Consider the following 23,285-nt stretch of genomic DNA (forward strand, 5'->3'; position numbering starts at 1 on the left):
TAAGCGTAGTTATCCGATGCTCAGGTAGTTTTTGAGGTCTGCCCACTGCGCTGTCCGATCTTGTCAAACTCCGCAGGCCCTGCAAGACACCCTACGAAAATCGATGAAATCTGGCCGGGCTTTTGATTGATTTTCCTGTGCATAGATAGTTCTAACCTGCTTTAGTAATTCCATACACCAGGTCCACGGATGAGCATGGTTACCACTGAACGCGTCGCCATCGTATGATGTCTCGGCAAATGCCCTGGCAGTTTGTATAAAAGATTGACTTTGTGTCTGCAGGAAACAAAACGCAACGTGCTCCAAGTTGCCAGGAAGTTTCTGTCCGCACAGATGCAACAAAGCCGCCTCAATTTAAATGCAAAGGGAATAGTAGGATTTGTCCAGTGAAAGCCTTCAGATGCGGACGTAGTCAAAAGCGGCATCGGTGATCAATTCCCCGATGAGGCAATCATGGCCCGACGTCGGGCACTTGAGTAGCATAGCACCTTGCGGGGAAGCATCACAAAGGAACGAGTTTGTTATTAGTAAGCTTGACTATATATTAAGTTGACCCCAACAAAATGGACAACTGCCCTGCTCCCGCACGCTACTCATCACAGTCCATTCCACAGAAACGGAGCACAGCGAAGTCACAATGAATGTGGATCAACAATCACTTGTACTTGGGGATAGCGACACATCGGCTCCATGGTACACCACTCGCGTTGGAATCGATGTTCTGGAAAATGCGAGAGACATTCTAGAGACGTATGCGCGGGTTTCCCCAGACAACGTGGAAGCCCATGTATTGACACTGGTACGTTTCTATTTGAGCACTTCAAGAGAATTTGGCCTCACTGAATGGTTGGCATAGCGGGATAAAATCTGGAGTGTCTTCCCCTACCCATGCGTTGGCCGTTTCTCTTTTTTGGATTTCTACCTGCATCGCATGCCTCTTTATAGTTCTCTTGTCAATCGACTTAAGGAACCCAACGCCAAGCATTTAGACATTGCGTGCTGTGTTGGACAGGACATACGCAAGTTAGTTTACGATGGCGTTCCTTCAGAAAACATTGTTGGCGTCGAAATTGAGAAGGGTTTTATTGACGCTGGCTACGAGTTGTTTCGAGACAAACAGTCCCTCCACGCGAACTTCGTCGTAGGTGACGTTGTCGAAGATAAGGATGGCGTCCTCGAGACTATGGTTTGTCAGTTTGACTCTGCCCATCTTGGAATGTGTTTACATCTATGGGATCGGGAGGATCAGCTGAAGGCGTTGCGGAGAATTATTCGGCTACTGAAGTCAGAGCCTGGTGTGGCTATTTTGGGTCACACCATAGGACATGTCGAAGGTATTGAGGTGTCCCTGGGAATGAACGGAAAGCCCAGTTTGAGGCATAACTTGCGAACATGGGAGGCCTTATGGACAGACTTGTCTGAGATGACAGGCTCGCGTTGGAAGGTTACGGCGGAAATGTACGATGATGATGACATGAGGGGCCGACTCGGCGTCACAAAGCCGTCGTGGTGGGACTCACAGTGGCGGTTACTTGCGTTTGAGGTGGTTCGTGAAGCCTAATGCATGCGGGATTACAACAAGGAGAACGCTTTCGCAGCAAGTTCGCGACGTGTCTTGCCCTGTCGTTTATTCCACATACAGATAAATTATATTCAAACTTTGTAGTCTGAGTCCTAAATGGTTACCGAAAGAGAAGCTGCAGATCTTTTACTTCTGTATGAATGTTCATAGCGCGCACGACACCGTGTGGTTTTTGTAATTTAGCCAGCCTGAATTAATCATGTTGTATCAGCTGCGAAAACACGTCCGCATCAGGTCGCCCCGCGAATGACATCTCCCCGCCATGATTCTACTCGATGTTCAAGTCGGGATTAGCGGGATGGACACCAGCAGTTTCCAAAGGCCACCGGGTAGCTTACATTCAGCAGCGCGCAAGAGCATCACGTAGTTCAAGTTGAGTACAGTGTTAAATCTCCCTCATTAGGAATTAATAATTTGCTACCAAAAGAAGCCGACATCCAAATTCACATCGCCTGGACCAGTGGAAAGTGACGATGCGCTCGGCATACGTGGTGTACCGCCTGAACAGCTCGAAGCTATCGCTCAACCAAATATCAACCCGGACGAGTTGAAGTGAGGCCAAAGGGTGGCTAGTGGTACGCTCCTCAGGTTCCGTTCTGCTGACTTTATGCAGCGCCCTCAAATTGTTTTGCATCTCAGACGTTTGTACATGGTAGAGGAAATTGGACTCTGACCCTGGTGGTTTTGGACTCTTCCGTATTGATAGGTGCGATGATGGCAATATCGCCAGCTTGGAAGAAGTGGCTTCCCGGGTTCACCCGACACTTTAGTTAGGGCAGTATTCTTGATGTTTATTCAATGAACACACCGCCCGACTGTCCAACACGGGTCATGCTAGTTTACGGGCATACCCTTCGCAATAATGCGAAAACTGATACGAGGTATCAGCTGGCCAATGAGCTGGTTGTCAGCATTGACCATTTGTGAAGGGACTTTGTGTGAGTCCCGACGAGTCCTCTGCGACGCTCAATCTCGGATGAATGCCAACCAGAATGAACAAGTTGTTCGGCATGTGCCTGCATCGTCTCTAATGCAGATGGTTCGCGGACATCGCGTGCATCCCCGTCGCCTTGACCATTGTTGCTCTTGAATAGAGGTTACCTGATAGGGTCTGCGAATATCAGCTATCGTCACCTAGGATTCTACTGACGACTCATGCAATGGGCCTGCTTACGAACAAGTTCTTCTCAGCCGAGTCTAGATCAATCCCCTTGGAGACTGGGGCAGAGGCGCATTTGCCTCAGTCTTTTAGCTGTTGACGGTGCACCAAAGTGACGGCAGGGTAGGGGCATCCAGCTGGTTGGTATTCAAGCAGGATGCGTGTGGACCGTGTGATGCTTCATTGAATTCACGACGAAATCACCACGCAACATCACCTATCGAGCCCGAGATCCGCCGACAACCTCGTGGTTGACTCGGAGCGCAAGCGCTGGTTGGCCTCATCCAGCAGACTGGGGGCTGCGATGAGTCTCTGGCGTGCGTCCTCGTGGTCCTGAATCTTTCTCCTCCAAGCGGGCCATGGGCGCAGGTTCTTCCACAGGCGCTTTCTGGTCAGATAATCTCTCACGTCCAGCGGCGCGACTCTGTCGATCTTGGTGATGGGCTCCCACGTGGCTTCTTCGGGGTCATCGGAGTAGCCGACCCACTGCACCAGGAGGAAACCTGATCTCGTACCCCTCCCCCGACGCCGATGGTCAAGGATCTGGAAGACGTGGTAGAATTCGCAGCGAAGGGCCTGTTCTCGCACCTGGCGCGTGGTGAGGTAAACCTGGTGCCAGTAGTCGAGGACCTTGTTCTGGTCGATGAGCTGAGCGTGCACTTCGGGGATGACGAGTTGTTCGCGGACGCCGACGCGTTTCCAGTCAAAAGTGACGCGGTACGTCTCGGGGTTCAAGTAGTGGTCGAGGATGACGGCGTCGGGGAAATCTACGAATACAATCTTGGTCAGCGGCTGCGATGGCCATCGCGACTATGCTGTATGCTGTTGCGCCAGGTGTACACCGTCAACAGATGGGAAAATGCACCAACCTGTTTCTGCGTCGGCTTCTGGAACGCGTACGGAGAGTGGTGGGGGAGGCATAGTGTCCTGCGCCCGGGGAGTGCGGGTAGCTTCGGGAGAAACCGACGACATGATGACGGAATTGTGGCGCCGGCCGCTTGACGGCGGCGCGGGAGTCCTGCGAAACGACATGGTAGACGGACCCGAACCGGAAAGGATGTGGAAAGACTGGCTCCGTTGCGCAGACTCAGGACGAAGGCTTGAGCGTTGATATCTCGGTTGGTTCTGACTGCGCGACGTGATGGGGAAAAAACATGGAAAACAAAACAGAAATTCGAGTCGCGCGACGACAGCTAATTGGTCCACCTTGACTAGCGCATGGCATCCCTGCGTGCATTGTGTGGCATGTTGCCCTCGACAACCAAGTCCCTGCCTCTTATCGTTATCAGGCGCTTATCTGTCCCTTATCGGGGTATCACCGCAAAGATTCCAGGGAAATAGAATTGGCTGTTGAATTCCGTCGTCCAGGAATAGGATGTCAGGTTATACATAATAGGCGTGCACTCATTCCCAGACACGAATTGTCCGTTAGCTTTCTTCCGAAAGTCTCTTTCGAAAGAAACCGGGAACGAGTTCCGGCACAAGCTACTGCTCACATCCATAGTGATGTTGATGACCACGCCCTGGCACGTACATCCATACCCATCCATGGATCAGAGAGGAGTTGTAGTCGGACCGGCGAACGCCCGGTGTTGTATGTCCTTTGCCGGTATTTGTCTTTCTGATGTTGCTGATGGTTGTCATTCAGCGACAGATTCCAAGCATTTAATCACTTCACCGATACACTTCGAGCGAGGTCCTATCGATACAAGGACGAGAGCAAACACAGACATTCAAAGCATGCCGAAGATCGAGACGTGAACCTGTTCGTTCCCAACCAACCAGACCAAGGGGCTGACGCGCGCAGTATTTGCAGACTTCTAGCCTAGATTCAGTCTATATATCTCATGGCGCTAGCTAGATTATATTTGCTCCTCCGCATGCGTGTCCTTAATCATTATTTGGAGATATCATGACACAACCGAACCCAGGCTGCAAGCATTGAGACGGCAATGTAGACATGTGCACTCATGGCCAAGGCCGGCAGATGCAAGTTCAAACCGATATCAAAGACATGATCTCTTGTGCGCAAGATCGTCAGAGTCCGGACATGAAAAGGCGGCCGCTGACAACAAACTTGTGAGAACCGCAGCGTTTGGGTTCTGGAGTCTGGTTGCCTGGTTGCCTGCATGGAGACAGAATTTGAGGCCTTCTTGGGTTCAGAAGAGAAAAATTGTGTGTCAATCGCTAGTGACAAAACCCCTCAAGTTATTCCGCGTTATAAGACGCTGTGAAACTGTTGAGCTGTCCTCAGAAATCACAAGAATGCTTTTTACGAAAACAATTGAACCAATTTAGCATCCGAGCTAATTAAATGCGTAACTAAAACTCTATTTTAGCCCTACCGACTCTCTTCCTGTCCAGATGAACTAGTTAGTGTCTCAGAGTGCTGGTCCACCAGTAACAGCCGACGGGAGAGTTCGTCTCAACAGTCATCCGTAGAATGCGCAAATTCGTTCTCCCACGCAGCCGGTTACATTGCCCGTGCAGCCTGCATGTTTGCCCACGTAGGCCCCCAGCCCCATTACAGAAGCATTCTATTAGCCGCATCTTATTCACCACACCTTCAACCATAATCATTTCCCAGCGGGACGAGACCTTCACTTATAGCGCGCGCGACGAGGGCCGCAACTAGGCGTAATGAGGGCTTCAATCACAGGTGACGATTACTTCAGTTGCAGCGTACGCTTGCGTGCTGGCCTTGGATTGAACTGCCGGCAGGCTCTGAGCCCCCGGCCGGCAGGGCCTCCCACAGGCAACTCAGTCTTTGATATTCTGTTTACGGGTGGGTCTTTGGCTGGCCTTTGAACCGGCGTTGTGTCAAGTTTGTGTCAGCTGAACATAGCATCGAGTCAGGTTACGGATCACCAGATAGAACTCCAAAAAGTACCCTGTCTGTACTACAGTAACCATTCAATTGCTTTTGGACTATTCCCATGAACACACCTATTTAAAAGAAGCGTCACTCGCTCTATTCCTCCACACACTTCACACAGCTTCCAGCGTATTGCTTAACTCACTCTTATAACCAACCGACAACATCTCTCCTTTTCCTCTTTTATTCCATTTCATAAAGCGCTAATAGTTGTCGTTGACCGACGCTATCATACTATCCCAGGATGCAATTCTCCACTATCCTCATCGCCCTCTTCGCAGGCACTGCCGTTGCACGCCCTGCCGATGCCCCACCTCCCCCGGACACGAAGGTACGCAAGCTATCCAATTGTTCTTACTACGCTCGCCATAACTGACAGCGCATAGTGCAATTTGTGCCGCCAAGATTGCTTTTTCGGGAAAGGAAGCAATGCCGTCTTCGAGAAGTGTCTGAATACATGCAATAAGGACCTCGGATGCACGCTTACGCCCTGAAAGGCTCAAAGACCACAAGGTATGAATACATAAGCTATATTTGAGAGGTTCAATGGCTTATACGCGGAACTAGACATATCTGTGGCGAATTGTGCATTATGCGCGGACCCTTATATTAGAGTTACTTCTTCATCTCACTCAGAATTCCCAATCCAAACCTCACTTTTCCCGCCACCTACCCTGAAGCCTTCGTGACGTAGTGTTCCAAAAACAACGACAAGTAACACATGCACACTGAGGTCGTGGCCAAGACGCTTAGAAAGGAGCGTCACCTCTTAGCCCTTTGCAAGACTGGCAGTAGTCTAGATTTCATTAACTTCAATGTCCAAACAATAAAAGCTATGAAAGGGGTCATCCGAATTTCGGTTTCACTTACAAATCCCCTGAATTCGAATACCAAGATGTAATGAACCTTCCGTCATTATATGAACAAGACTGCACTTGATCCAAGTGTGCGCACACGCCGACACTGCCTCGTATGGCAACGTCATCATCGAGTAGGCGAGGTAGCTCCAAGTCAACATGCTTAGAGTCGGAGGCAGGCAGTGTTGCTGAAGCTCTGGGAACTAGTAGATAGTAAAAGAATCAATCAAATTCCAACCATGCATGGCCATCCCAGACCTACAAGCTTCTGGCGCCGAAAGAAGCATCCGATCGTGTCAAGTGCCCCAGCCATGGATTCACGGACCATTAGACTTCGTGTAGGTCCCACCGTCATTATTCTCAGAAAAAAGTTCGATGTCACGCCTCGCCGCATTGATCAGGGCCTGAATCTTCGCAACCACCAGAGCGGGGATGTATCGGGGAATACCGGTGGCTATGATCTGACCACAAACGCTTGGGAATTTGGCTTCGCAGTCTTCGTTACACGAGCTGGCGACTTCAGCCTTGCTCAGCCTTGCCGTGAGTGATGGCTGGCTCGGATGCCAACATACGGGTTAGAAATGGATTTGAGATGCCATCCTGTATGTCGGAATCGGAGTTCAGCCATTCACATGGGCCGAAGGATAACAAGAAAGGATTATGTGACAGCCCACTGACTCCTTCACGTGTGCTTTTCCGTCACTACAATCAGGTCAGCCAGCGAGAGTCGCGTGCGATTTGCAATTGAGGCAATGATCCATCTTCATGCCTATCAGCAGCTCATATTCCTCTCATGTCCAGTTGCGGCTTGCTCGGAGCAGACTGCAAACTCTCTTGTGCGCGCACCACTTACGTTCCGCTTCGAACATTTCAAGACATCAACTCGACATGAGAGAGAGCAAGGACTCACCAGTATACGCCATGCACATTGTGTAATAGTAACGTACTCTCTGGTTCTGCTCTCGACTAATTTAAACACTGGGTCGACTTCAATGCCCGACCCCTCTTGATCTGGCATACCAAGTCGCCCACAGACCTTGACGCCATCCCATCTTCCGCCACGTTGCGTCACGGCTCACTCCGAGAAAATGCCAGGGTTAGCAAATTGGATTCGCGACCGCCATCTCAGACTCGGACCAGATTCAACGAATGACCATCTTCAAACGAGCTGGCGTTCCATGGGCATCCCATGGTGTGCTGACGTCAACGGCATCTTCTGCCAATTTTCCCGAATACGGAAAGCGAGTCGCTTTCTGGAGGCCGTTGGCGTTTTTTTTTATCGTCGTCCTTGTGGATCTCCTCAGTGCTCTTCGTACCCGCGAGGTGCCAGTGTGGTCTATGCTGGCTTCCTTTCGTGCAGTGGAGTTGAGCGGTGCTGAATCAATAGCACAGGTATTCTGGTCATTGACCTGATCGTAGCTTGCACTGTAGACAGAATTTCTCGAATAGGCCGTCGCTGGTGTGATGTTTGCTGTTGTTCCTGATGCCGACGGCGCGCTGGTAGCGTAGGAAGATCGAAGCCCGCTGTGCGGAGTGGTCAGCATCGGCTGAATGGGTCGTATGGAGCAGGAGCAGGGCAATCCTTGCAATTGAGAAGACTCGATTGCGGCGGTCGCTGTAGTCTCAGGACGAGAGGTCTCGCGGAGACTCTCTGAAGATTTTGAGGCGGAAGCAGAGTGTGCCCAGCCCCTGCGGTCGGCCATGTTGTCGTCGGTTGAACAGCTGGAGAAGGGCGATGGATGAGGGTGTTGCGGGATGAAGAGTCGGTGGAAGAGGGTTTGTGGGATGTAAATTTGATTCCAGACGTCATCAGAATCATCCAATGGAACGTGGAAATCACGGGACAGGATACTGCGAAGGAAGGGCCGGCCTTAAGGGAAGCAGTTCTCACCCAAGGCAGGTACCAGCGAGTCTGCACCTACCTCGTCAACGCGGGTGTGGGGGTACTTGGAGGCGACAACTTGACTTGCCAAGCTTCCCTTCCATTTCGATCATTCTCAGTTATTTTCGAATCACCACCGGGACCAACGATTTCAGGGCCATCGTTCCCACGAAGCGCGTCATCGCCTCGGACGGGTCTTGCCACGGCCCCAGAATCTCCGGGATCTCTAAACACCGAATCCACGGCTAACTTCTCTTGCTCTTCGGGCAGATAATGCCGGAGCTTTCCACGATACATAGTCTCAAGAGACGAACAAAGCAACACCGAGTCAACCTGGGACACCTACGTAATCCGGCTGACACTATTACGCCCACTACACAGCCATGGATAGAGGTCAGTCACACGATGGCTTTCCATCTGCTCAAAGTTAGTTCCCAGACCAAGTTTTGATGCTCCTTCTCCCCTTCGGCTTGGTTCACACAATACTGATGTGAGCTCTTCAAAGGCTGACCATTGCCAAATCCCGCTACTCCCTATCCTCTCACAACCCTGACATATCTTGTGCCCGAGCGACGCTGCGGGGAGACTCGCCCGGATGCAAAACTGGTGCGCTCAATGTCCTCAAGACCTATTCTCTGGTGTTCTTCTGAGCGGAAGTCGTGGTCGCGGCGTCCCTCTGGCTTCATCATGCGGCATGCCTTCAACCACGTCTTGCAATATCATAGTCGCACAAACGACACCTTCGACCAGCCTCGCGCCTGTTCGCCCATTCACCTCGCTTCATTATTGACTCCTTACATTCTCAAGCACAACTCGAGGGTGGATATCGTTCTAGAAGACCAGGGCTCACGCTGTCCGTCTCAACCACGTCGGTCGCCCACATTTCGAGGCCTAGAAACCGTCGCCCATTCGCCATCACGACGCATTTTTGCTGCTCCAAAGCTCTATCATTTCCTAGCCACCATACGTCCCGTCCTTTGTTCATGTTCATTTTTAATAAGTCGCCCAGCATGGTCTTTCTATGCCCCAAGTCGCATTGATTCGCAGTATTTGATCCAAAGATGCTGCCACAGACTTTGCTGCTGTGGTGGCACAGAATGGTGCTAAAAGCAGGCTAGGTTGTCTCTGGTCTCAGCACACAGCAGTGATGGCAAAGTGTGCTTCTGGCGAGGCGCTCAGCCGGGAAAGGACTGTTCCCGAGATGGAGCGACAGACATATCGGCTGCGACTTGGCATAGGCAGACAGGATTGCCAGGGGATGTCATCAGTACACCGCTCGAGAATGCAGCGAGGGAAAAATATCAATCAACCGCTAAAAAATTAGTGAAGCGACGAAACTTCATGGGCGACATGGGCAGCATGGGCAGCAGCCGAAAAGACATCCGAGGGGGCAGACACACACGATAAAAAAGCTAACTGAACGGCAAAAAACATACAACACCGGGCATTCGCCGGTCGTCACCGACCCGACTACTACTCCAGCCCTCACTAGCTTATCTATGGGAGAGCGGACGGGATCCCGAGTTTTCCAGTGGGTATGGTCGTATGTGTCAGTTTGTGTCCAGTCAATCGCCTATAGTGGAAAGTCATTGCGCGGGAAGAATGGCGAGAGCATGCGGGACTCTGTTGAGGTCCATCACTAAGGTGAGGAGCACAGTACAGTGAACCGCAACGCTCGACGTTGCGATGGCTGACGTGTTAAGTGCGTAGCGGCCCTTCTCTACCTGAGATGTCGCGTGCACACCACGTGCCCGACGTAAGGTTAGGTTCAGAGAGAGAGAGAGTATCAGACGGCGCGGAGGGCGGGATGGGTAAAGCGGATGCAATGGCCGACGTAGGGCACCTATCAAGAGTATTTTTGGAATGGGTACCCTGGGCATCGCGTGGTTGCGACTTCCATTCAGTGGCCAGTTGCGCCGTTGCCTATCTCCCCGGGGCCGTGTCAATCGGAAGAAAGTCTTTCTTCCCTTCTAACTTATTCTTCCCAGTTTGCCGCCCGGAGGCGCAGTCAACAATCGGAAGAAAGTTTCGTTTGCTATAGCAAGCTTTCATCGGATTCGCATTTTTAGATGTATCCAGTCGTGCTTGCAACCAGGTCAAGCCCGCAAAGCCTCCCTTGAGTGTCGTTCCTGAAACCGTTGTTGACTTTCTAGAAATATTTGTACTTCCCGCTTAAACCAGTTGCAGTTGCCCTTGGCATCGCCGATATCCGTCAGCCAATGCATACATATCTGGCGCTAAAGACATGATCGATCATGGAGAAACCATAGATTATGCATGAGTCATTGGTTACATTAGGTTCTGTGAGGTTGAAGTGTTCACCAATAACAGCAAAAGCAGAAATACCGTGATTTCAATCGCTGTTTCCGTCATCTGTAAGTTAGGATGCTTTGAAGCCCTAGCAGAAAAAGAATGTTGTGATATCTCAACAGTGCCGAGAGATCCGAGCAATGACCTCTCTACCTTACATACACGAGGTCGGTGGCCGGATGATTGCGGGCTAAACCGCGGCAGGACGAGAAACCCTGGGGCCGGGTATAATCAGCTCAGGCATCCACCTTCCTACGGCGCCTGCATCTGAAACTTGCAACCCCCTGTTCTTCGCCAAAGATAGCTCGGCTTTTGACCATTACTAGGCTCAGCTTCCCCCTGCGAAAACGCCCGCAATCGTGTCTATGTTGACCTGCTTCCCAAGTCAGTCTGCAAATGTACCACCTCTTTAAGCCCTTCATGATGGTCGGGAAAGCCAGGAAAGCTGGGAAAGAAAGGGAGGGAAATAGAAAAGAAGAGACCCAGTGAGCGTTGCTGAGTGCAATTTGAACACAACTCATGTCCCACGGCTTTAATCCTCACTGTGAGAGCCACTCCTAAGGTTTGGGGCTCACGTGGGAGACATGGCCTCCCGTTCAGGGATGTCTACTCGTGGAGTAGTGACAGTCCTGCCTCGGGACCCCAAAAAAAGAATGTGTGCCCGCGAACTGCTGAGACATAGGAGGGATCCAGAACAAAATAAGGTTCGAGGTCAGCGGCGAAGCCGAGGTACAATATACAGCAAGGTACAGATATGGAAAAGGACCAAGCAACCCTAATAGCATGCACTAAATCATAAATGAGGCCTGGCACTTACGCCAGTCTAGGATATCGTCTTAGCAGAAATTCTCATAAAATTAAAGTCCTGCATTATACTGCTGCTTTTAGACACCGACCATTAAGTAAATGACAATGTTTCCAATTGACAAGTCTAAGGGGTATGACCTCAAAAGACCTGTCTTCATATGAATGGAGAGAAAGCGCGAGAAATGTCGGCTTGGTCAGACGTTCATAGGTCATCACCGATCGCTCTACATTCTTTCACCCACGTTCCTTCGAAACGTTCACTCTCATTAATTGAATATGAAATTTGACGCCCAACGCTCCTTATTTGTCATCTTGAGCTTTCTTTCACTCTCTGCAGTAGCATCTGACCTGCAGGGCGAACCATACCACAATGCTGTTCCGATCCTCCGACGAGCCACCCCCGTAAGGAACGGAACCCATACGGGAAGTGTCGCACCCTCATTCAGCCGCCGTCCTTCGTCTTTGCCACCATCTTCTGTGCCACCATCTTCTGTGCCACCATCTTCTGTGCCACCATCCTCTGTGCCACCGTCTTCTGCCGCACCTACTACCCGCCCACTTACCATCACGAGCCCCCCTGTCTCTTCAGCAGCACCCACGAGCAGTGCCGCACCAGTGACCACTACGGTCAGCAATGGAGACACGATCGTTGTTCCCGTTGGCGTTGTCGTCGTTGGAGGACCCGGTGGTGGCTTCTTTACCATCGCCGGTGCCGCTGCCGGGGCCGCCCCGGTTGCTGTGGCGGCCGGCGCATCTGTCATTGCCGGCTCTTCGTCCGGTGACAAACCTGACGATCCGGATGATCCAAACAAGCCGCCTAGCTCTGTACCCGAGGCGCCATCTTCCGCACCACCTTCATCTGCTCCACCTCCGTCTTCCAGCTCAGTGGCACCTACGACTACGGAAGCCCCGACGAGCACCTCGAGTGCCGTGCCGAACGAAACGCCATCACCGCATCTCATCTACCCCAAAGATGGTGCCACAGATCAGGACAAGAAAGACTTCCTCGCGCTGATCGACAAGGATCTTGGCCAAGGGAATTACAGGGTAACAGAGGGTAGAAAGGTTCTGTTCGTCGCCGCCAATGTCACCACCACGCAACGTGACACCCTCATCAAAAATCCCTTGGTACGTCAGGTCTTTCCGTCCCGCTACACCAGACTGCCGCATATCACTCTGATCAATAGCTCACAAATCTGGCAGGTTGGCGGAGCCGAACCTGATGAGCAGTATCGCAACAATCACGGCGCATCAGTGCTGATCAAGGAAAGAGACCCCAGTGGTGATGAGGTCCACGAGAAGTGGTGGACGGAGTCGCTTGACAAGCTCGGGAGAATTCGAAAGCGCGCCGTGGTCAAGCAGGCCGGTGCCCCAACAGAACTCATCATGCTTTCTCAGCCGCCGGGGGTAGACCTCAAAACTCTCAACACTTACGCATATGATGATAGTGCCGGAGCCGACATTACTGTTTATAGTCTTGACAGTGGATACTATACTAAAAATGCTGTAAGTACAATCCTTCCTAGTCTATTTACGTGCTGCAGTTGACTAATCTAACTGAACGACCAGGAATACACCGGTATGGCTGTAAAACCCCGCTGGATATTCGCTGGCTCTCAGGAAGAAGGGTCTATTGAAAACGACCTCAATCCTATTGGACACGGTACCTGTGCCGGATCCAAGATCAACGGTCCCAAGTTCGGAGTTGCAAAGCAGGTCAACCTGGTCATCGTCAAAGCCAGAACCGACTCTTCCGATACCATTGACGCTCTTGACAAGATCGTGGAAGACGTCAGGTCGAGAAAGCTACAGGGCAAAGCTATTGTAAACTTTTCGCGCTGTCGTACGTACAACCTTTCCGCCATCTGCAACGTCTTCTTTTGCGTGGGATCGAAGTCTGATCAACTAACATTTGCGAAGTTTTGAAAGATGCATCTGAATTCAACAAGAACACGATGAAACAGTATGTGAATGAAATGATTGCTGAGGACATTATCGTCATTGCGGCGTCTGGAAACGACGAGAGTGATGAAGTAGCTGTATGTAGGCGGAGTAACTACGCGTTGAATCCTGTGAGCTGACTACATATCTAGCGAGGAAAAGCAAAGGCTGCCGACATCAATACCTGGCCGGCTCTGATGGCCGCAGAAGGCGTTCCAGTCATCAACGTCGGAGCCGTTGATAACACGGGAAAGAATGCCAGCTTCAGTCAAGGAGGACCTCATGTTCATGTCATGGCACCTGGTGTTCAGATCCAGTGTGCTGCCAATTCCTACTTCTCGGGCACACGAAAGGATAGCGGCACGTCTTATGGTCAGTAATTCCAGCCCATGGTCGATGCAATGAACGGAAGCAGTCTTTCCTAACTGACGCATCCCAGCTGCACCTGCTGTGGCCGGTCTTGCAGCGTACCTTCTTGCGCTAGGAGAATACCCAGAACTGTACGAGTTTGGAAAGGTAGCCGCCAACATGCAAAAGCTCCTCATGGATATGGCCTACCAGCGATCCCCCGACGGGGGACGGGTTATCTTCAACGGTCAGGGTGCCGTCTGTAGCCGCCCTGGGCGGAGCGCCAAGTTCAAAAGACAGGACCTCAGCGGCGAGGCCTGCTCGGTAGTCTCGTCAACGACAGCGCTACCCTCTGCAACTCCTAGTCCTCCTCCAGCCACAACCAGCAATCCACCTGCGGCGACGACCGCGCCGCCACCGCCGCCACCCCCTCCACCTGCGCCCAAAGAGCTCTTCTCACTGAGCGAGCAAGTTAGCGCTGGTACTTCGGCGTGTTTTCCCACGAACGCCTTTAGTGCAACAGCTGGAACGACGTACGGCTTTTCATTCGATGTTAGCCCAGACATGATCGTGAGCATTGAGACAGGGTCAACAGACGAGGGATATCACCAATCCAAGGGACCATGGACAGGCACCTTCCTCGCCCAGTCAACTTCTTCGGTCAAGATCTGCGGATCTGGCGGGTCAGGCACTTTAGCCTTCAAGATCACTGAGGAGCCCTCCGAGGCCGTCAAAGCACCAGCCGGCAAGGAGGTCTTCAAGTTGGACGAGAAGGTTGCGAGTGGAACGACGTCTTGTTTCCCGACTACTGGTCTGAATATCCAAGAGGGAAACTACGGGTTTTCATACACCACCTCCGATGGCATCGAAATTCAGATCGGAGACGATAGTTCTGGGCCAAAGTATTTCACTGGAAACAGAGCCTCGGGTGCAGGATTGATGTACATTGACTTCTCGGGGGGTAGTATCTCGATTTGCGCGACAAACAACGGTGGTTCAGAGGCACCTCTTTCTTTGACTATGACCCAGTAACGTATATAAATTAGAAGAATGCATAGATGATTCAATGATTGGATATGATGAGCGATGTTGAGATCGATTGGTTGCGCCGATGGAGTTAGTGGGGATTGCTGCAGCTGCAGCTGATGTGCTAGCCCCCCCTTGCGGAGATCCTGTTGATAGCAAGCTATTGCTTTAATGGCGTTAGAGTTTTGCCTGCTGAGTTCTCATCTCTGGTCCGGCCTCACACTGACAACAGATACTCTGGAGGTCTTGGTACCTTTTAACAGGAGTCTGAACTGGGAAGAGATGCGTCTTCTCATGCATGGTTGCGATAACAAAGACGTCCACTTGTGTTGCATACCGGTTTTGAATGAACCACCCTTCTTTATTACGCATAGAATGAAACAGAATTGCTAAATCAACACATTGAAGTACCGCAATCAGAGCCAGTCAGCGCAAAGACAACCCCAATGTACAAATGGACGGGCAACATACTATGCAGTGGAACTGCCTGGGCTTGCTGGATAATGTGAGCATGCTGGGCTTAATCATGGGCCTGTTTGTAAAAGTGACAAGCGGACGTTCGTTGCGAGCAGTTATGTTGATGCTGTGACTTGATTTGAATGAGCGGAGGCTGCTAGAAGCTCCATCGCACGGCGGGGTCGTGTTCATGTTGGGTCTGGCCTCAACCCAGCCGAATTGGAACATTTGAGAGGGGGGGGGGGGGGGGGGGGGGGAGAACTCCAGGCGGCGTGAGATGTGGGCTGGGTGTTATCCCTATGGACAAGGCTCACAAGGAAGTCACCTTTGAAAAGTTCTGACGGCTCTTGAAGGTTCCAGATGCGGGCGGGCCAAAAGCCGAGGACAAGCTCTTGATATGTTTCCTTTTTTGGCATGTTTTGATTCAAAGAAGCCAAAGAGTATCCCACATTAGTAGCAGCTACAGGTTGGTGTGCAGTGACTCAAAATGTAAACGGAAGGACGCATAGCACATCAGCCTTCGCGCTTTCTCTTGGGGCGTCGCAGTCTGGTGGGCAGGCGGCGAGATGAAGCAAGTGATGGCGTCGCGTTGAGTCAAGTACAGTCGAGGAAGTCACGCCGCACCGACGTGCCTTCTATTCCGGGCCTGCCTGCTTGCCTACCTTACCTAGGTACTTAGACCTTGCAACCAGCAGGCACCCACCTACCCACGCGCAACCTTACCCAGCAAGTTCAACAACGCGATTGCCTCATATTAGAGAAGGCTCGCTTCTTTTCCCCTCGGAAAGAACACTTCCTGGCTCTGCGACATTGCCTCTTTTCAGCCCCGGCCGCCGCTTTGAACTGCGACAGAAGCCAAGGTTGCCACCACTCGATCAGCGTCACTTCGGCCCCAGGACTGCTCTGACTCTCTCAAACATCGCCGGCAGCGTATCAATTCCCAGTCGCAGAAGCCAAAAGGTATGTGTTGCTGCCCTCTGAGGTATGCCTTTCCACTGGACTTCTTCTAATACTGCTTTTCTAGCGATGGAGGCTGAGCCAAAGCCCGTTGCCGCCCCAAAGGAGAATGACGGTCTCAAACAAGGCTACATCCGCATCATCATCACAAACTGCGTTGCAACAGACGAGACTGCCTCCGCGTTGTTGGACCAGCTGCAGGCTCTGGAACCGCTGGTCGCCAAAGGTTCTACCTGCAGAACTTTCAAGGGCAACAGCGAAAAGATACTCATCGAGGCAGCCACATGCTGCGAGATCACCGCGGCAGCTATCGGCGACTTTGAAACCACGATTCAGAATGTTTTGCCGGAATCCAGCTACGAGATCCACGTCCGCCCCCTGGGAGGCCCCCGTTTCCTTCCCTATGTCTAGATGGAGATACCGAGACATGGACTCGAAAGGGGCTGGAGAGAATTACGGGCTGGATGCATAAGTGGGTGGAAAAAGCAGGCAGTTGGGCAGTGGGCGGGCGTGTATTGAAGCGGGGGAACATAGATGTAGTTTTCTATGCGAGAACTCATAACCAATCCCAAAGTTCGTTCCAGAAGTCGCCATATCCCCAATGCCAGACCGCGATCATCCCTTTTTTGTCGACGATGTCTCTGATCTGGTCCCCATGTGCGTGGAGTTGGCGATGGCTACATCAACGGGAGAAAGACCTGACCGCGCGACCAGAGGCCATGTGATGCCATCGACCTGGACCGGGAAGGATACACCTACACATTGTATTCTTTTTGGAGTAAACACCGACGGTCAACGAGGAGACCAGTCACTACACTTCTGCCTCCCTCTCGGATTCCACGCCGTTCAAAGGCACGTGCTGTCCGTTCAAGGTCTCATCTCTTCCCGGTCCCAAGGAAAGGATGCTGCCCCCTCTTATGACAATGCGGTCTTAGGTCTTGCTTCGTATCGTCATCACCCTTCTCTTTGTCCATTGAGCGTCGAGACAGCCATCGTCAGAGCTCCTTACTAAACGCTCCTTTGCTGATGGTAGCTTCGAAGTGGAAAGTGGCCCTGAAGTAGTGGTAGCTCCTGGGAAAACTGCCAAGCAGTAGCTTTCGTTGGGGCAGAGTCGGGCTTTTCTCACATCCTCGGGCCATTGGAGGCGCAAGGAAAGGACGCTGAGATGCACTCACTGCCCATGCAGGTGCCGTATAAGCAAGGCCGAAAGTCTTGGCGCTGGAAGCGACGGAGCATCTCCGCCATGGAAGCAGTGGGTTCGCTTTCCCTGGACCGGCCTGCTGTGATTCAATGGTATCAGATTTGGTCAATCGAGATGGTGCTGTATTGTGCTTTGAAAGTAACGGTGTAACTCGCGGGTGGTGTGTGGTTGGGCGCTTGAGGTTTGCGGAAAGTGAAGACCGCCATCGTCTCCCTCTGGGATGGTTATATCGGAGCTTACTTGACCGCTCATCGCCATCCTCGCCCGTAAGGGGCTACAATGTACACCTTCTAGATTCCCGCCTGCCCCAAATCAACCCGCAGCCTCCACCGAATCTTCGCCGCAGTAGCTCTCTTTCAAACATTTCGACAATTCTGGCTCCTCACCGTCAGCGGTTACCGACGATCCCGAGTCACTCTTTTGGTCAGACTCCAAGTCCTCCGATTCTCCGTCCATCTCATTGATATTGCCGTTGTTATCTGTCGTGAAGAACTCCAGCGCTGCTGGTCCCCAGGCATCGGGCTTCGTGGCCTGGTCAATGTCGCAGAAGAAGATGGTTTGAGCAGTCTGATATCAGAGGCGTTAGAGTTAGAGAAGTTGGAAGTTGAGGGAAAGGAGAAGAAAGGAAATAGAACCATCGGCACGGTCCGACTTACCAGCCTTGAGCTCTTATCCTGGGCCTCGCACCATTCTCTCAGACCTGATGTGGTCACGCGGCCTTGGAGGACGTTCTTCCAGACACCATCGTCGAGGGAAGACGTCTGCACATCCTTGAGAACAGCAGGCGACGTATAGAAATGGACACTGATGTCGAGACCGTGGCCGAAGACGGTGGTAACCTTGTCCTGAGTCAATGAGCGCAGAAGCCTCGACAGTACTTCAGTCGAGACAAGGAGAACGGTCGGGGCAAAGGGCGGCAAGGCTTTATTTGCGTCATTGCCGAAACAGGCCAGAAAACCCAGCAGCTGAGCCCAGTCGTGTTCCTTTGTCGGCAGCAGCGATGTCTTGAACTGGGTTGTCAATAGCCTGGGTCCTGCCATCGTGGAAGTAGGACACAGCCTGTGTCGTCTGGTACTGCGTCGACAGTGTTGAGTTGAGTGCGGAAGGAGCTTGGACGAGGTAGCTGCCCGAGCCAAGGTAGGCAGGTTGGTGGCTGGGTTTGTGGGTAGGGTGCTTTCAGGTTGTTGTTGTTGATGGAATGGAAAGGAAGTAGGAATCTACTTGAGCAGTCGCAGTGAATGCGAAGTGACTGTCGAGTGGGTTTCAACGCAGCGCCAGCAAGACCCAGTGGTCGCCCAGACGTGCCTGCCCCATCCGGGCCTTCCACAGCAGTGTCAACAAACACTCCCGTCTGTTACGGCCAACCCACCTGGCCAAAACTTGAACATACCTTATAGGAACATCCTCGTGGTGTTGTGTCCTACTCAGAACTATATGTGCTTCTTTGCCTTTATAATTCCTCTTGGTATCAACAATATACAGTGCCAACGCCCTCTAGAGCTTTCTGTTCTATTTGGATCTGCCGCAGAGAGACTGGGCGAATATTCTGGTTTGCATGCATCAAGTGTTGAATCGCATCTCCGTGAGACTTGATAGCCGTTTGATCCAGCTGTTCTTCAACGAAATCGAGCCTCCAACCGATATACTGATACATCACACCTTCCCAAGCTTGGGTTATGGATGGTTTCATGGCAAACTTCCATGTGCCCTTCCAAAGAACTACTGCTTGCTGGATGTTGCGAAACGTCTGATACCTAAAGAGCGCTGCTAATCCCTTTCGTCCGTTCCAAATCTCCATAGTAACCAGCTGGGGCATTCTCATAGCTGCTGCTGCCGCTGCCCGAAGCATTGCTTCAATTTCAACCAGATCCCCCTCCGGCGTGAGTAACCTTGAAGTGAGAGTAAGCGAGGTAAGGCTCGGCCACTCCCAAGCGGGTTGGATCTCGAAGAAACTGCCGGCATCCACGATAAAGAATACTGCGAGATGCTCCAGTTTGAGACTGGCGATCCGGCTTACGGCTGGATCTCTCTGGGCAAGTAGTGCCATGTTGACCACTGTTGCTTCTTGTTGGGTGGCGTTGGAAGCATCGTGGCATTTAACCCATAGTTCGGCGATGGAGGAGTGTACGTAGGAAGTCTTGAGATGCGAGATTATGCGTTGGACAAAAACTATAAGAGTATCCGGCAATTATCAGGTGAACAGAACGATATGTTGTGAACTGGACTTGTTGCTACAGTAGTTGTGTGGCGGAGCTGGGAACTTGCAACTCGTTCGGTACAGAACTTCTTTCACACAGGAGAGCGACCCTTTCAACCTTACAGCAACTTTCTAGCGGACCTTGGCAGCTTGGGAGGGACACTTCGCTTGTGGGCCCTCGGTTGACCAAAGGGGTACCCGCGAGTGTGTCGTACGTTTTTAGGAACATTCATGATGTCATGGCTAACGAGGTAGTATGAAGGACAGACCGAGCAAATATCGACTTTGAGCTCGTACTCTAGCTGGTCGAGGGATCATTAAAGTTGTAGGTAGACGTGTATTGGATCTTGGAATGCGCCGTCCGTGAGAATGCCAGCCAGGTGGTTCATGCTGACATGAGATGAGGGGGAGATCGAGTCGCACGCGCCGTTCACGCGTTTCTGGCTTGTAACTAGATGTCAGTGTCACTTCCGTAAAAGGGTACAGAGTAAGACACCATATCTGGATCGCACCATCCATGATGATTGTCGTGGACTTGCTCGAAGAGCCCATTCAAGAAAACCAACAGGGGCAGAGATCATCGGTTGGTCATCTGAATGATCGGAATTCTGACCCGGGGGACTAATGCCCAGCCGTTCCACTCGATGTAAATATCTATTGCCTCAAAGGGTGCTGCGTCATCTACCTATGAACGTATCAAACGAGCTAACTTTGTGTCTCCTGTCTGAGTCACATAGACTATTGGCAAGCGTCGATTTTCGCGTGACAAATTGGTTCTGGGCGTTCTAGGACCTTTCATCAAGGCATAGAGGGCATATTTGGGGGTGTTGTTACGAGTGCTGCCAGCCCCTATGGCCCCAAGTCTTTTCGCCGATCGCAACTCCTCGCCTCTGCATCTGGTCTACATTTAACCGCTTCCGTGGTACCCGTGCACATCGACTTAATGCAGGTGATTTGCAACCTGTCTCTTGCGTAAAACTTCAACATTGGCGGGTACTCATGACGCATGCACGCACTCTACTTCTTCGTTATTGTTACCAGAGGCAGGTAGGGTGATACGGACCTCTCGTGACACTGGAATAGCTAGGAGGCCTCCACTAAAGTGAAAGCTTTTTATTCAAAAGCCACAGGCACCGTGTCCAACAGAGTTCGACCAGTCTTCAAGCCACCGCATCTACGGACATATTCGGTCAACCTTGGAAACACACCATCTACTTAAATTGTCGACGAAACGCCTTCATTGTTGCGCTGTCACATCACTTTTTCCCCCTTCTTCAACTCATTCATTATTCAGCATGGAGAACAGTCGTCGTAAGTCATCTTCAGGCAGCCACCAGGGACGCAGTGTAGGTGTCAAGAACACAATCTAACAATTGACTACAGCGCCGATCGGGGGCCCTACGGCAGAGACAACCCCGTTCCAGGGAGGTGGCCTGATGGAAGAATTGATTGGTCACCAGAGCGCGTGCCAAATTGGCTGCGATGGATGCTCCCAGGACAGCCAACAAAGCGTCACGGTATGCGGCGACGATTGCCATGACCACGGCGATAACACCGTGTCTGTCCCTGTTGTTGACAGGAACTCCAACACCATTTACCCTCCCTCCTGCGATTCTTCTGCTCATGGTGGCTATGGGTTAGCGGTATCAGCCCAAGGGCCTGCTTCCCAAGACCCTGCTTCAGCCCAGTTACCGACACTGAATTATCAGCCAACCAAGTCTTACTTCACCACAGATATGGCTGCGAGTAGGGGCTATTTTGATCCTATCCATTCGGCTAGCTGGGTGCCTAGCTATGTGCCTAGCTACTCCTTTCCGCCCGTTCCTACTCGGTCTCTACTTCCACCTGGGCCTCCCGTTACACCAGATTCACCTACGTCTTCCGTTCCGCTTAGGTACGTGAACAATGAATCACCCCCTCGTGTCGGCAACGATCATCACATCCAACATGATTTTTTCACATGGTGGCTCGATGAGAACCAAGACCTTTCCCCCGATAAGGATGTTGAATATTACAGCGGCGACGAGTCGTCGTATGTCTACTCCTCGGAAGAAAGCGACTCTTGCTCCAACGAGGAGGAAGAGGAATGGAACTCCTCTGATGAGCTGGATTGGGAAGGGTTCCAGGAGTTCTCCGCCCCCTTATTCAAGGAGTACGCCATTGAGACTACGATGGGGAACGAACACACGACAAACGAGACCTCCGACGATGATGAGAGCCAGGAAGAAAGCCAAAGGTTGGCCAACGGCCCCGATAGCCGCATAAACACGTCTGACGTAAGTAGGGAGTGCACGCCGTCTCATGAGAATGGCTATGATGATGTGGTGTTCCTCTATGCGATTGAGAAGTCTGAGATTGAGCACGTCGGTCGTCAAGGTAAGCTTTTAACCCCAACTTGGTTGCATCCCCTTTACCTAAGTAAGTGGTTGTTACTAAAACTCTATACCAGGCAATCCCAATGGTAAAACGACGATGCGTGCCTCTGGCGCATGCAAGCGCAAATTAGAAGCAGAAGAAACTGTAGAGAAGCATGAAGACAATGACAGCAACAATGAGAACCCGCGGGCGACTAAGCGGGTATGCATTGCCCAAAGGCCCCGAGCGAAGGCCGATGGGGATGAAATTCGTTTTCTCGAGACAAGTGAGATCTTGGCCGGCACGCCCAACCACTGCGGCATCGACTCTGTTTGCAACGATGACATGCCGATCATGAGCCGGAGTGATGAACAGAATAGTGAGCAGCTATATCACCAGCTCGAACTGATCTGTGAGCTGTCTCGAATGGGGTCAGGGATTGCCAGCTCAGATGCCCCTATCTATAGTAGCATCTGCAACGCCATTTTGGGCATGGCGGTGGCAGCTTTACATGCAGCCGACAGCGAGGGACTTCTGGAACGATTCGAGTCGGGGCGCTCGGAGGCAAAGGAGAAGGTTGAGGTCCGTAGTCCTGCGAGGGCGAATGAAGAGATTGGCGGCCTGGAGGTTCCCGTTGGGAAACCTACCAGCGAGGACCTTGGGGATATCTATTCAAGTTCGGGTTAAGTGTTTATACGCATGTTCTCGGTTGAGATTTCTTTAGCTGTAATCGTAAAATTTTGAGTCAGGCTTTGATTTTGACTTGCTCATAAATGATGATCTGCCTCGACTCCAAAGGCCCCACTGCGAGGGAAGCTTTTGTTGAACTGCGACAGGTTGAGTACGTGCCATTAGGGACCTTGACGGACTCTGGAACTAGACGCGACAGTTGACAACAAACGATGAGCACCTTGCGGAGGCCATGTCTACTCCCTCCGTCAGCACGGCGCATTTTGCCTCGCCGCTCAACCAGACGCCGACGCCACCATCACTGCACTCGCGGCAATGTTGTGTCGCCTCTCCACTCACCCTCCTCCCCTTGACCGATGAAATGGCAGGCTCCTAGTATCTTTGTATCTAGCGATCTCTTTACAAAGAAAATCTTCCATGGAGAAGGATCTTGGCCCAGTGAAGTTGCAACAAGGGTAATTTCCAAAGGTGCTTCCAGCTGAAAGTATCTGGATGGCTAGACCTCAGTCTGGATCGACTGTGTTAAACTGGGTTCCACATTTTCCCGCTGATAATGTAGCAGACCAGGTGGTTTTCGATCAAACTTGGCTCTCATAATCTATCGCTCATGCCCGGTCCGATAGAGCTGGAGCAGTGTCGCAA

The 23,285-nt window shown here is 51.7% G+C and overlaps 6 protein-coding genes across 6 annotated transcripts; 4 read left to right on the forward strand and 2 right to left on the reverse strand.

Annotated features, from left to right (window-relative positions):
* Positions 1-637: 637 nt before the first annotated feature.
* On the forward strand, positions 638-1,561 carry trt5-1 (Methyltransferase trt5; the record flags this gene model as incomplete). Its single annotated transcript, XM_036643452.1, has 2 exons — positions 638-799; positions 857-1,561. 2 exons carry the CDS (start codon positions 638-640, stop codon positions 1,559-1,561), a joined length of 867 nt encoding a protein of 288 aa, XP_036491570.1.
* A 1,393-nt stretch (positions 1,562-2,954) lies between these two features.
* On the reverse strand, positions 2,955-3,713 carry CGCS363_v011604 (uncharacterized protein; the record flags this gene model as incomplete). The annotated part of the gene is made up of 2 exons (XM_036643453.1): positions 2,955-3,508; positions 3,611-3,713. The coding sequence occupies 2 exons, from the start codon at positions 3,711-3,713 to the stop codon at positions 2,955-2,957; spliced, it is 657 nt and encodes a 218-aa protein (XP_036491631.1).
* Positions 3,714-11,748: 8,035 nt separating this feature from the next.
* SP2 (Subtilisin-like protease 2) lies at positions 11,749-14,793 on the forward strand (the record flags this gene model as incomplete). Its single annotated transcript, XM_036643454.1, has 6 exons — positions 11,749-12,600; positions 12,676-12,978; positions 13,042-13,315; positions 13,393-13,511; positions 13,566-13,785; positions 13,853-14,793. 6 exons carry the CDS (start codon positions 11,749-11,751, stop codon positions 14,791-14,793), a joined length of 2,709 nt encoding a protein of 902 aa, XP_036491632.1.
* A 1,476-nt stretch (positions 14,794-16,269) lies between these two features.
* CGCS363_v011606 (uncharacterized protein) lies at positions 16,270-16,611 on the forward strand (the record flags this gene model as incomplete). The annotated part of the gene is made up of 1 exon (XM_036643455.1): positions 16,270-16,611. The coding sequence occupies one exon, from the start codon at positions 16,270-16,272 to the stop codon at positions 16,609-16,611; it is 342 nt and encodes a 113-aa protein (XP_036491603.1).
* A 1,102-nt stretch (positions 16,612-17,713) lies between these two features.
* On the reverse strand, positions 17,714-18,441 carry CGCS363_v011607 (uncharacterized protein; the record flags this gene model as incomplete). Its single annotated transcript, XM_036643456.1, has 2 exons — positions 17,714-17,968; positions 18,058-18,441. 2 exons carry the CDS (start codon positions 18,439-18,441, stop codon positions 17,714-17,716), a joined length of 639 nt encoding a protein of 212 aa, XP_036491629.1.
* A 2,452-nt stretch (positions 18,442-20,893) lies between these two features.
* CGCS363_v011608 (uncharacterized protein) lies at positions 20,894-22,640 on the forward strand (the record flags this gene model as incomplete). Its single annotated transcript, XM_036643457.1, has 3 exons — positions 20,894-20,909; positions 20,982-21,974; positions 22,048-22,640. 3 exons carry the CDS (start codon positions 20,894-20,896, stop codon positions 22,638-22,640), a joined length of 1,602 nt encoding a protein of 533 aa, XP_036492249.1.
* Between the last annotated feature and the right edge of the window lie 645 nt (positions 22,641-23,285).

This window comes from Colletotrichum siamense, assembly GCF_013390195.1.
Source record: "Colletotrichum siamense strain Cg363 chromosome Unknown KSG_Cg363_contig07, whole genome shotgun sequence".
Taxonomy (NCBI): Eukaryota; Fungi; Ascomycota; class Sordariomycetes; order Glomerellales; family Glomerellaceae; genus Colletotrichum; species Colletotrichum siamense.